The following is a 12,923-nucleotide window of genomic DNA, read 5'->3' as shown; positions in this document are numbered from 1 at the left end:
CGTGTAACTTTCTCACTGCCAATACAAAAGCCGAAAGTCCCAAAACTGCCACATACGACCACAGGCAAAGGACTACTCCGGATCCCGTCTGCTCTCCACACGATAAACCTTTAACCGGCGAACTAGTAGTCAGGTGGGTAATGTTTTTTGCACATGCTCAAGCCTCTACCTTTTCCGGATCAACCCATTATGCGCGAGTCTGAAGGAGGTAAAGTATGCGCGATAAAGCTCGAAATAGTACTTTCTGCAAGAGTTGCCCTATGCGTACATCCGGCTCCCCTCAAAGGAGATAGATATCCCAAGGTTCACAATGAAGCACGTACGTATATGCGTACGAAGCCGTGTAACAGCGCAGACCACGTTGCTATGCGGCGTTACTTCTTTTCGCAACTCTGATTACTTCAACATTGCCGTGGGACGCTACGGGTATGTATGTACGAAGACATGTACATACGACGCCTACATGGCGACCATGCATGCACGCATGTCCGCCCCGCCTCGCCATGCACATTTAGTATTGTTTACCGCTGTCGATCGGGTAAGCGACTGTATACCGTTCCATGGAACGCCATCGCTCTGACCTACCGAGACTGCCGACATACGTGCCCTAGGGTCTAGCTGCGTGGTCCGTTTGTGGGGCAAGTACAGACTAGAGAGCTGCGCTGCGTATGCAGGTGCATTGACGATCGTGGCTAGTGTTCCGGCTTTTGAGTAGGTGAACGGTCGACCGAAGGGCCGAGGGTACGCTATTCTTGCTGCATAGAGAGGGGAAGTAGATTTCCTTTTTGCGGGAGGAGGGGCATTGTCGGGACGAATGGGCTTTCGTTGGGAGGGGGTTAGGAGAAGAGGGGATGGGAAAAGCAAAGGTCACGGAAAATTATCTCGACGCGAAGTACTAGAGTGTATGAGTTTTGTGATTGGAGGCAGACTGGTCAGAAATATGCGAATGAACATCAGATTGACAGAAGAGCATGTTCGTAACCGGTACCAAGCTAAGCAACTCATGAACTGGGATGAAAGTAATCAGGCACATTGTTTAGAATCAAGTAACATGTTTAATTTGCTGAGCAAGAAATACTATGGAATCCGCTGCGTTCAGGCATGTTCTCATTCTCGTCGATATCATAATTATGCCATGTAGAAATGACCATCTCTGTTCGAGTCCAGTGCCGCCTCAATAGATCATTACGCTTGCATCGCTCAAAGAAACAGGAACCCAGAACACCGTAGTAGAGACAGTGACAGGGGCAATATGTACGTCCGCGTGGCCTTACAACGCCTCGCCCAATAAGAAGATATGTCGAATTAGACGTTAAGAGTAGGAGGGCCAGCCGTTGCTATCGTGGGTATCGTTGGTCGTTACATCGTGAGGCGGAGTTATCCAATGGATAATCCAAAGTAGGAGGAGTCGAAGTGATGATCTTGGGCACCGTGATATGGAAGGCCAGGAGGTAAGAGCTAAAAGATGTAGTCGCAAGATGAGGGGTATCGAGAATGGCGAAGAATGAGGTATCCAGATCCAGATGATGAGATCCAGGGGTGGCGTACAAAAGTAAGGTTGAGCCAAAAGCCATTTATGATGGCGGGGTGGTAGTCGATTTAGAATCGAGTAGTAGAACTACGAGCCAAGCTTGGTCTCGCAGACTTCTTCTGGGGCGATCCGTTGGGGGCGACGGCCAAGGTCCTTGCTCCAATCTTCTCAAAGCCTTGAAGCAGGTCAATACCTGGTTCAGACTCGTCACTGTGCAACAGATGGAAGATGTCCTCGTCATCCTGCTGTGGCTGTTGCGGCTTTGAGGGAACGTGGAAGGATTGAGGAGGCGTGAGACCGGTGCGTGCGTTCTCTTTCTTCGGCTGGGGAAGAGCGAACTCGGACAGAGGGGTAGATGCATTAGACTTCAGCACGGGAGCCTTGATGGGCGACATCTTCTTGGCAGGCGAGAGGTCTGGGATGTTAAGGAAAGACGATGACATCTTCCAGTTGGGAGTAGGTGAGTTGGTCATGTTCCCCTTGGCGCCAGTAATGTCGGCCAGAACACCGCTTGTAGTGACGGCACGTTCGAGGCGGGGGCGCTTGGCTGAACGCTTGAGGGGGCTCTCGTTGTAGCCAAAGTCTCCAAAGATGTCAAAGGTACTCTCGAAACCATGTCCGACGAGGTTGACGTTTTCTTCGTTGGGGATAGATACAGCTGGGCTCCAAGCTTTGTTGTCAAGGAAGGAAGTGTCAACCCACATAGCAAGGCTCTTATCTGGTGAGCCGCCTACTAGTTCTCGCATCTTGTTACGATGGTTGCGTAGATTGGTGTTGGGCGATGCAGAAGCGGGTGGAAGAGCAGGCCGCTTGAAGACAATAGCAGGGGTAAGAGGATCGAGAACCTTGGTACCCTGGCGGACCGGCGAGGAGATGGCAGACTGCTTGTGAGACCTAGGCTTGGTGGGAGAATCGTAAGAGGAGCCACGTATCCGGGCAATCTCTTCTTCAGCACGTCCACGCTTAAGGTTGGGACGATCGAGATCCGCCTCGGAAGTGAGTAAAGGTCCCATTGGGTTACCCTTGGTTGCAGACGATTCGATGGACGAGTAGTAACCGCTGTCACCGAGACCGTTGAACTTGCGCCGGCGTCCGCCCGAACGGCTGTTGGGTGCGAAGTGTGGAGCGCGTGGCGGTGTGTCCTCACGCACTGAACGAGATCGAGAGACAGGAGGAGGAGGTGATGAGTGGATGTCAGCTGGTGGAGGCGAAGATGGCATCTGACGGGGCGGTGGCATGCTAATAGGATCATGGCCGTCATGCGCGGCAGGGTCAGAGCAAGGGATGGTAGCTTCGGAAGAAGGTAGCTCGGCCTCTTCCGGAAATTTGCTCGAGTCAAATCCCTTTGTCGAACTCATGGGTGGGAAGCTAGCCGACATGGATGTGGAAGGACGCGGGAGATCACTAGCATATGCCGGAGCAAGGGACTCTGGAGGTGCCGGTCGGCGAACGGGCTTGACCTTGTGGTACTGCTTCTCGAATCCAGCATTAATGACCCAGTAGTGGCCTTTTCCAGGGTCGTCCTTGGGGCGTTCTTGCTTGGAAAACGATTTGCTCAGACTAAGGTTGTGGCGGATGCTATTTTGCCATCCAGTCTCTTGGGAGTTGCGGTAGAAAGCGAATGTGTCGGAGATCCATTTGTAGATCTGCGCGAGGGTCAACCGACGGCTCGGTGATCTTAGAATAGCCATGCCGATGAGCATCGCATAGCTGTAAGAAGGCTTGTTGCCGTCGTCCTCTACGGTGGGCATTTGGTCTGGGTTGGGTAGCGGTCCGTCCACGTCTTCGATCTTGATGTCTTTGACGAACTTCTGCTTCTTGGTGATGTTCATGTTGGTGCGGTCGCGTAGCGGGGCGGCGTCCATCAGTGGTCGCTTGTTTCCCTGCTTCATGGGTGGCTCTGCCGCTGACATGGCGGACATGACGGGGCCAGAATAGTAGGCGTTCTCCTTATCCATATGGGACGGATAGCCGGGCCAGTACTGGAGTTCGCCGACCATTGGATCTGAGTCCTGCGAACGCGCAGCCTGGGTCTTCTTGGTGGGCGCGTCGGTGCGAAACCACTGCTCTTGCGGCGGCGGTATCTTGACCGTGTTGAGACCCTTCTCGGTAAGGGCGCTGGGTGGAGGAGAGCTGGAGACTTGGCGGGTCTTGCGGGGCGATGCTTTGGCGGTGAAGGGTGCGGGAGGGGCGAGGAGGGTGTTTGAGTTGTTGGACACGTCGGTGATGGACGTGAAGGCGTCGAGGTCGCGTGGATCAAAGGCGTTTGCTTGGTGGTGGTTGTGAGGCTGTACAGGGTCCTGAAAAATCTGCATGGAGTGTTGGCGACGCGCTGCAGCCATGGCGAGACTCCGCTACAAGGGCACCAACAGCCTTGTATAGTCTCTCCAGACGCTTTGACGCGTGAAGTCGCGTCTAGAAATCCAAAATGGGTCCGTCGAGGCGATTAAGCACGGTCGGCGGGTGCGGTGTTGACTAAGATTGCGGTGACGAGGGCCAAGTGAGTCGTTGAAGGGGCGGTAAGGTGCAGGCTGTCAATTGTCGGAGGGAGTATGCTGCCTGTCATGTGCGGTGCAATTCTACGTGACTTTGTGAGAAAGGAGCGCGTTTAAGGGAGGGTGGGCTGCTATCTAACCTGTGCTGATGGGATGAGGCAGCGGAGCAATTCGCTTAAGGGCGCTAAAAAAGAACCTCTGACGACAGTAATGCCGGATCTGCAGCGGGAGGGCGGTGTGCGTTTTCTTCTGATAGCAAATAATGGAGGAATGCGGCGGGAGAGATTCAAAGACACAAAGTGGGCGATGAAACAAGAAGAGGAGATCTTGGGCCGCTGCTGGAGCGCGGAGAGAAAGCGGGCAGGACAAGAGGGCAATAGGCAGGCTTGGAGGCAGCTGCAGCGCACCTTCCTTGGCTGCCACCGCAAACGCACCTACAAGGAAGGAGCAAGGGAGCGTGGCCAATGAGGGGGTCCGAGCACGGGTTCCCTCTGATCGATCGCACGTCATGCCCATCTTGCCCAGGAACAACCTCGCGCCGGCAATTACACTAGCCAGCTGTTTGCAGTGGGCGTGCACGGTAAGGCTGCTGCCATTGACGCCCATCTGAAACCCATTGCTTTTGCCCGCCGTGGGAGCCAGCACCCAACGCCTGTGGCGACGACTGGGAGAGCCACCGACGTGCAAGCGCCAGTGCAACGCGTCGGTGAAACAACTGCCCCGTCGCAGCCAGCTATGCTGCAAGCCGGTGGATAACAGCTATCGTATGCCTAGGGAGTCGCCCCGGAGCGCAATGCACAGCCTATCGAGTGCCAGACGGTGGCACACTCTGATCCGAACACTAGGGGCGCATGAAACTCGACAAACGGCACCCTGGCCTTAGGTGCAGCTCAGCTCAACCACTAAAGCCACACGCCCACATCCCAGGGGCACGCAGTCCACGCTGCATCGCTACCCTCGTGGTCCAGAAGGGTCTCTCGAGGCTACCACCGACATCTCATTTCGATCTCAACTCCAGCGCACGGAACTTCTCCTGCATCGCGATCACAAACTCGCAAAGGAGATGAATTGTCATCTGGTCGACCACCTGCGCGAGAACTCATCTTGGAACACTACGTGAAAATCGGGTACCTCGTCGTAGTGCGCTCCGAGTATGCCGTCTTCATGCGCGGAAGCCTTCGCTACCATGCCTGCGTGTTAGCTTACCCTAGTACAGTCGCACCCCCAGTTCGGGTGCAAATACGAGGTCGGTCTAACGCTAGTAACGCGCTAGGCCTAAATAAGGATTTTAGCGTTAATAGGTAAACTTTAGAGCTTTTAATTGCAATTGCTAACCTACTTACCTACTTTTCTACTTTATAAGATACTAATTATACTTTATTTTATATGCTAGAAACGCTTAAATTAACGCCTTATACTTTTAGGTAATAGCTTACCTATAATAAGTAGCTTAAAATTTATGTTTTATAGAATTTAGACTTTAACTTAGGCGCAATTACGCGCTATCTTAATATACACTATAAGGCTACTTATAGTATAATTTTCTATACTCTTTACTACCTAATTAGTTCTTAAAAGCGCTAATAAGGTTATAGTACACTATCTACTAACGTACGTTATTACCTTATTAAATACGTAACTTTAGATACTAAATAGCGTTAAAAACTATAGTAACTTATTACTTAGAAGCTTAATATACCTATTAGAGCTAAGGTACTTTAGTAAGTGTTTTACCTAGCTAGTTACTATTACTATAAGGTAATATAGAAGCCTATAATATTTAGAAAATACTATAAAGAGCGCTTAAAGTAGATAAATAAGCGTGTTAAATAAACTTAAAAAGACTAGTAATATATAATTTAGAGTAATAAGTACTTCTTTACTATAGACTAGAGTAACGTCTAGGTTACGCGTATATTAGATAAGCGCTTTTACTATAATTACTTTCTACCTAAATTTAAGAAGTATAGTAAGTAGATAGTCTAGAGCTATATTATCTATAGTGTTAAGAGTTTTCTTATTTTTATTAAAGATAGCTAGAGTAACTAGAAGAAGAAGTAGAAAAAAGAGTATTATTAATAGTAGAAAGAGTAGAAAAAAGAGCTTAAAAAGATACCTAACTAGCGTTTCTAGATAGCTAAATTAAAGTCTAAGACGCCTTTAAAACTACTAAAAGGTACTATTAATAGTAAGGTAATATATACTTATATTATACCTAAGATTCTAGAGATAAAGAAGTACTTAGAGCTTATAAAGATACCTTTTAGCTTAGTAATCTTTATAGAGAATAGCGCTAGCGCCTATATATTAAAGAAGACCTATTAAAAGTATAAGAAATATAGTATTTACTATAATAGTTATCTAGCTAATTTACCTAATCTAAATCTTATTAAGAACGTTTAGAAATATCTAAAATCTTATATCTATAATTAGTATTCTTACTCTAGTAATTAATAGAAGCTTTACTAATATATAAAGAAGGCTTAGAATAAGATACTTATTAAGGTAATTAATAGGTATATAAAGATAATAAAAGATTACTACTAACACATTATTAACGCCTATAGTTATTTTATAAGGTATTAGGTATAATATAGCTTTCTATTACTTTTCTAGCTCTTAGAAATTACCTAAAATAGCTCTATTTTATATATCTAAGAGCTCTAAAATAGGCTAAAACTACTTATTTTTAAGTATTACTAGTAAAACCTAGAATCTATTAATTTTAAAGCTTTTTACTATACCTAAGAGCTCTAAAAGAGTCTAAAACCTTATATTTTTAGTAATTGCTAGTAAAGCCTAAAAACTATAGGTTTTAAAGCTTTTTAGCATGTCTAGAGCCTCTAAAACAGCCTAGAACAGCTGCTTTTTAATACTTAGTAATTATTCTATATTTCTAAGGTGCTACTAACGCTTACAGGGCTTCTAAAAGTAGTTAGAAGTAACCTCTTTTTAATATAGCGTTCTATATTATTACTAATGCTATTAGCTGCATTTAACCTGCAATTTCTCGTATTTGCACCTAAACTAGGGGTGCGACTGTACTGCACCCTACTTAACAGTCATATCGCATATGCCGCATCCGGTCTACCGGCTTGTACACCTCTTGCTCTTTCTTCTGTCCATTGCGATATTCTTTCATCATGCGGCTCAGCTCCTGTTGAAAGGCGCAACGCTCAGGTGCCGGCTAGGCACCCGTCAACAACGTCTGTGGTTCCATTAATAACCTCCTAAGCGAGTCTTTACAGATCACGATGCGGAGCCTCCTCCGTGATTAGCAGCGTGGGGCGGACGGCTCATCATGGTGATCAGCGGGTAGCCGCAACTTCGACCTCAACAGCGTCTGTTCTCTCGTGCGCCTAAACCCGCAAGCAGGCTCGTGTAACCAAACCGGGAAGTATGCTTCCAAAGCGGAGGGCACCGGCTGGTTCTTTTCGGTGCTTGCTTCACTCCGTCCGTGAAATCTCCCGCCCGACATTGACAGTGCTGTCGGATCGGAGCCCAGAATTCAGGCCCGGCACTTGCGGAAATACAGTTTTATGGCCAATCAGAGAAAACATAAATCGTATCATTTTCTGATCTCAAACTGCCTACTTGAATTCTAAGACGGTGAAATTGAAACCGTATACAAACCATCAGCCAGGAAATGGGAAGGCCAAATGGACAAACACCGGGCCTCACTCAATTCTACACGCCCTGCAATGATTCGGTGTCCGTTCATTTCAACCTTTTCCACCTGACTGCAAAGCTGACGTATGATCTAGCACTTACTTGTCATGCTTTGAACTCATGACATGAACGAGTCGGCAATAAAGCGCTCACGCGACCTGTCATGAGCTGCGAGCGTGTTCTGTGCCGGGGAAGTTCCCTTGACCCCTAAAATGTACCTGGATGAGAGCTCATGCTACCCTTGCGATAATGTGCTGTTGCGGTTCTGCAAGGTACAGCCTGTGGGCATGGCACTTGAGTACGATACCCGACCAGATCACCATCGAAAAGTTTGCAAAGGGTCACATTACTAGGCATGTAACGCTGTAATGTACATCTCCACTTTAATCCTGTCCCTGACTGTCGATGGGTGTTTGCTCATGAGCCGTTAATGAAGATTATGGAATGCACAAGGATGTACGTGATCTGTGGACATACCGGATACATTCAGGTAGTTGCACTTGTCAGCGTCTTTACGGTAAGGTCATTTCACGTCGCTGTCGTCACATATGAGCCTGGCGACCGTACAGACATCAGACTGTGTTTTAAGCGTTTTGAGAATGCTACAAATGATCCCGAACCCTGTTGGACGGAATTGCATTAGCCCGATGTTACTTGAGTTGAAACAGCACAGTGACATGGAGCTAGGAGGACTGACTATAAGAGTCAGCGATGTTGTACCGTGGTCTGCTATGTGCAATGGAAAATCCAGTTGCCTCTATCTCTTCTATTACTGACGGGCAGATTGACTTGTATTCCGAAAAACACAACAAACGCACTTTCGTTTTTTAGGACATCTTCCGTGGTAGATTATTATTGTACGAGAAATGAACGAGAAAGCGTTCTGCGATTGAAGGTATATAAAGCATGCTGAGTGTGACACGAACACATGATGGCAATGTTGACATGCAACTTTGTATCGAAGAGAAAATATTCGGGTATCTAGGTACTAACTTAGTGCACCAAAAAGGTCTATGTCTATCTCTTGATTCCGCCAACAATGCTGACATGCTCATCGGCAATGTCTAATCTCAAATGATCTATGTGAAAACTCCAGACAAAGTAAGACATCGTTCATCGACTTCAGAATCTCTGTTTCAAGGCCCAACAAATATTTAGTTCCTTCGAGACCCGATCCTGAGACCTGGTATTCCCTTCAGGCCCATCTTGCCGACTGTGGACTTCTCCAACATGGGCGGCTCGGGGCAGCCCATCGTGTACGCGTAATCATTAGCGAGACGAACTAGATCGGCCGTAGAGATCTGCAGCTTCTTGACGAAAGTCTTGTTGTAGCCAAGGAACGCCTGGTACGCCTTTGTCTTCGATTGCTCATCGACATTGGTGAAGGCTCGGTCAATGTTTGCTTGGTGCGAGGGTAGACGTGACACAAGGTCGACGGGGTAAGGGTTGATAGGCAGCGTCTTGTTGATCCTTGGGAAAAAGGCTTCTTGCTCGAAGAGAACGAGAACGGCACGTCCATCCTTACCGGCGCGAGCTGTTCGGCCGACACGGTGGACGTACTGATCAGTGCTTGAGGGAAGACCTAGCTGAACGACGAGGCCAACGTTGGGGAAATCCATGCCGCGCCCGACGACGTCGGATGCGAACAAAATACCGCTTTGAGCGTCCTTGAATTCCTGGGTAGTGCGTGTGCGTGCAGGCTGAGACATGCGGCTGTGGAGCTCAAATAGCTTGAACTGGGGTAGCGCATTTCGGTAGAGGTCATACAGCAGTCCGACACCGTTCGCGGTGGTACCGAAAACAATGGCTTTGAAGCCGGTGGGGTTCTGGTTGTACTCCTCCTCGATCAGGGCTGACAACGCAGGGAAAGTCTGACCGACAGTAGGAACAGAGAAGAAGAACTGTGGTACGCGCTCGTGGGTCGGCACTTCGTTCGGGTCGACAGTCGAAAGATGTGTGTAACCAGGGAATAAGACGATCTTGGCGATGTCAAGAACCTCCTTGGGGAGTGTGGCAGAGAAACACATTCCTTGCCAGCCATCGTTCTTTGGGGGAATGCGCCTGAGTATCTTCTTGACCGCAGGTGCAAACCCGGCATCGAGCATCTGATCAGCCTCGTCGAGGATAACCGTCTTCAGATCACTGAACTTTTCGCGAACTTCCTCTTCACCCAGAATGTCGTCAAGGCGACCGGGAGTAGCGACCAAGACGGTAGGGTTGCCGTTCATGAAGGCCTTGAGGTTTGAGGCACGAGAAGTACCACCGAACGCAGTATGGCACTCCATCTTCTGGGGCAGACACGATGTGACACCGTTGCACTCCTTCGCAATTTGTAGAGCCAGCTCACGGGTAGGGCAGACGACGAGGATGGCGACCTTGCCTTTCCGGGGCATGTTACCGGCCAAGAGGTTTTGGATCGCAGGCAGTAGGAAGGCCACGGTCTTGCCCGTACCTGTCTTCGCCTGTACAACACAGTCGGAGGAGGAACTGGGCAGCTCAGTGAGAACCTTTTGTTGAACAGGGGACATGTATCTGTAAGAGTCAGCGACCGTGCTGGGAGAGTGTAACGTAAGAAGAGCTATGCTTACTCAAATCCCATCTTGTCCAAGCCATTGAGCAACGCTGGGTGTAGCTTGTTCTTCAGGTCGGCGAAGGGCTTCGGTGCCGCATCGCCGGCCGCAGTGCTGTACATCTGTCGTACGTCGACGCCCGCATCTGGCTTCGGCAGTGTGTCTTCGACTCTAGGACGTTTTGGTTGTTGCGACATGGCCGAGCGAGGGTTCGCAGGTCCTCGCCCAGGTGTGCCGTTGGTACGGTCACCGCCGCCGCCGCCGCCGCCTCCACGACCTCCTCCTCTGCCGCCGCGGGTCCATTTGCGCTTCGGTGGTGCGGACATGTCTGTGACTGGTGCTGGAAGTGAGGTGTACTGTCTGTGTTGGGTGCGGTTGGGTGTGAAGGGGATCGTCGAGATGAGGCTATGTCTTGTATTAGTTGCTAGAGAGCGCGGCTGAACGAGACGAGCAAGAGCGAACGGGCGAGATGAGAGAGTGTGTGAAACTAGTTTCATTATCTTCATTCGTACATACAAAGTAATCCGCACTGAGAAACTAGAGAAAAGTAGAGACGCCGAGGGGTTGTGGATACTGAGAGCAATTGTACCCTTAGTTTGCCTTCCGGCCAAAAAAAGTTCAGCGGCCCGAGTCAGTCTGTGCTTTCTGCGACTGCTCGCTGAGTCAGCCATCCTCAGGGCTAGGTAGATCACGCCCGCCCTACTGACAAACAACATTAAATTTTGAACCATTGGCGTGCTCATTAGCCATCTATAGGCGTAGTATCTCGATATTCAGAGAGTGATATATCTCCCTGCGACGCCTCGCGTTCGAGCGGAGGAGACTTCTGGAGCACTGTGCTTCACCTAAGTACCCGTCACCAGCTACAATCAAGCCATGTCTAGTGCCTCGTGATTTATACGTATGCGCGAGTAGTTGCAAGAGGCGAGGTAACTGTTTGATGACCTTACAGTGCAATACAAGGCCTGCTTCCTTCTGTCGGTCGAGCGCACACAACGCGTCACCAGCAGCTTGCTGGATCTCCGGGCTGACTCCAGTGATGTCGGAATTGTATGCAGTGGCCATCCAACGTACATGTTTGATCTCCGGGACGGTGTTGAGGACCGTACAATTTGCGTCCCATCTGTAGATTTCTAGGCGAAGTTCTTCTGGGAGCGCGGCGAAGCCAGTCTTGAGTCTGTGGAATGAGTCCATAGTAGGGGAGAATACCCATAGCCTTTTGCTTTTTAGCTATCGATACGTTGTTGGGCTGATACGTAGAAGGCCTTCGCCTCCTGCTTGCAGTCTCCCTATAGCTTTTGATGGCTGGTTATCGAAGTATGACCATGATAATGACAGCAGATCTTAGAGTGACGTCGTTTGGAGATAAAGTTTTGAGAGATGCAGATGCAATTGAGGGACGCTACTATATCATAGCTCGAGAAAAGAAGTGTCAGTAAAGATATGATAATCTTACTACAGGCAGTTTGCAACCACGGTTTCGCATACCCGATTGCATGTTTTCGTCTAGGTCTTGCTTGGAATGCAGTGGTTGTGACTGGCTATCCAGAATGTCCGTCACCAAATGTCTGTACCTGGGGATCATGCAAACTACACAAAGAGATCAATCGTCGAGATCTATTAGAGCGCAAGCGCGAAGATTAGAAAAAAGGGCCCTCTAGTCACGATTCAGTAGAAGCACAACAGACCTCACGATTCAGTAGAAGCACAACAGACCTCGGGAATAAAGGTACCTCGTTCGCGCGTCTACCAAGCTACCTAGGTACCCCACCTATGAGTGCGCAGCCGTTAGCATGATATGTTATAACTTACTAATGCCGTTGCGAGGAGAATCGGGGAGGTGGTGATATCTGTACTCCTGAAAATGAGGAGGATGTATATGGCCGTGACGCACTAACAGCGCGACACAAGCATTGATGACCTGCTTGGCAGAGAAGCTTAGCTACGATCGTGCGCTAGGACGCAGACGGCATGATCGAGACCGCAGTGGGCCTGTCCCCTCGCTGATGCAGGATGGCTAAACATAATAGCATTTGGCGCCAGACTTCATCAGCGCTGCAGACAGACTCGATACTGTATGGGTCACTCTCATGACATTAGCTGTTTCGCAAGCTCCAGTGCCCACCTTAGTCGGTTTGATCCCAAGAGAAGCCTCAGCAAGCTTCGCAAGCGGTATCGAGAGACAACGCAACTCGCATAGGATTAGGCCGAGTGGACAGACAAAAAGAATCGCGCAACGCAATAGTCTAGCGACCCAGCATCGGGGATCCGCGTAGGTTCACCCGCGCATGGTGTGCAGCTGCAGCGAGCACGGTGTCTGCCTCCGCGGGTAACTTTCTTGTATAGCTGGCGACGACCCAGGCAGTGCTTTCTGCCCTTGCGTACATAACACATCGTCGGGCCTCCAAACTCCAACTAAACAACACCTGCAAACTTTAGGTGCTACTGATGAGACCGAACTTCTGCACCCCCCAAAAGCCCCCGCTCAACCACTCTCCACCGTGGACAGACCCCGTGTTCCTTTGACGACTTGGCAGCCAAGAGCATTTGCGGCTCTTGAACAAGCCTTCTGCGCGACCCAAGCTGTACGTAACTGCTGATCCATCATACATCCATCCCTTCCTTCGCGCCCCACAAGCGTCCCGATTGCTGTCCGCT

General features: G+C 49.4%; 3 protein-coding genes across 3 annotated transcripts; all 3 read right to left on the bottom strand.

The window, feature by feature from the left end:
* Positions 1-1,599: 1,599 nt before the first annotated feature.
* J4E78_003937 (uncharacterized protein) lies at positions 1,600-3,873 on the bottom strand (the record flags this gene model as incomplete). Its single annotated transcript, XM_049364569.1, has 1 exon — positions 1,600-3,873. The coding sequence occupies one exon, from the start codon at positions 3,871-3,873 to the stop codon at positions 1,600-1,602; it is 2,274 nt and encodes a 757-aa protein (XP_049223647.1).
* Positions 3,874-8,849: 4,976 nt separating this feature from the next.
* Positions 8,850-10,223, bottom strand: J4E78_003936 (uncharacterized protein; the record flags this gene model as incomplete). Its single annotated transcript, XM_049364568.1, has 1 exon — positions 8,850-10,223. The coding sequence occupies one exon, from the start codon at positions 10,221-10,223 to the stop codon at positions 8,850-8,852; it is 1,374 nt and encodes a 457-aa protein (XP_049223646.1).
* A 56-nt stretch (positions 10,224-10,279) lies between these two features.
* On the bottom strand, positions 10,280-11,459 carry J4E78_003935 (uncharacterized protein; the record flags this gene model as incomplete). The annotated part of the gene is made up of 2 exons (XM_049364567.1): positions 10,280-10,670; positions 11,200-11,459. The coding sequence occupies 2 exons, from the start codon at positions 11,457-11,459 to the stop codon at positions 10,280-10,282; spliced, it is 651 nt and encodes a 216-aa protein (XP_049223645.1).
* Positions 11,460-12,923: the final 1,464 nt, after the last annotated feature.

The sequence above is a fragment of the Alternaria triticimaculans genome, assembly GCF_023758025.1.
Source record: "Alternaria triticimaculans strain BMP 0046 chromosome Unknown scaffold_4, whole genome shotgun sequence".
In the NCBI taxonomy this organism is placed as follows: domain Eukaryota; kingdom Fungi; phylum Ascomycota; class Dothideomycetes; order Pleosporales; family Pleosporaceae; genus Alternaria; species Alternaria triticimaculans.
Note: the sequence above shows the minus strand (reverse complement) of the source record. Positions and strands in the feature narration are given on the sequence as shown.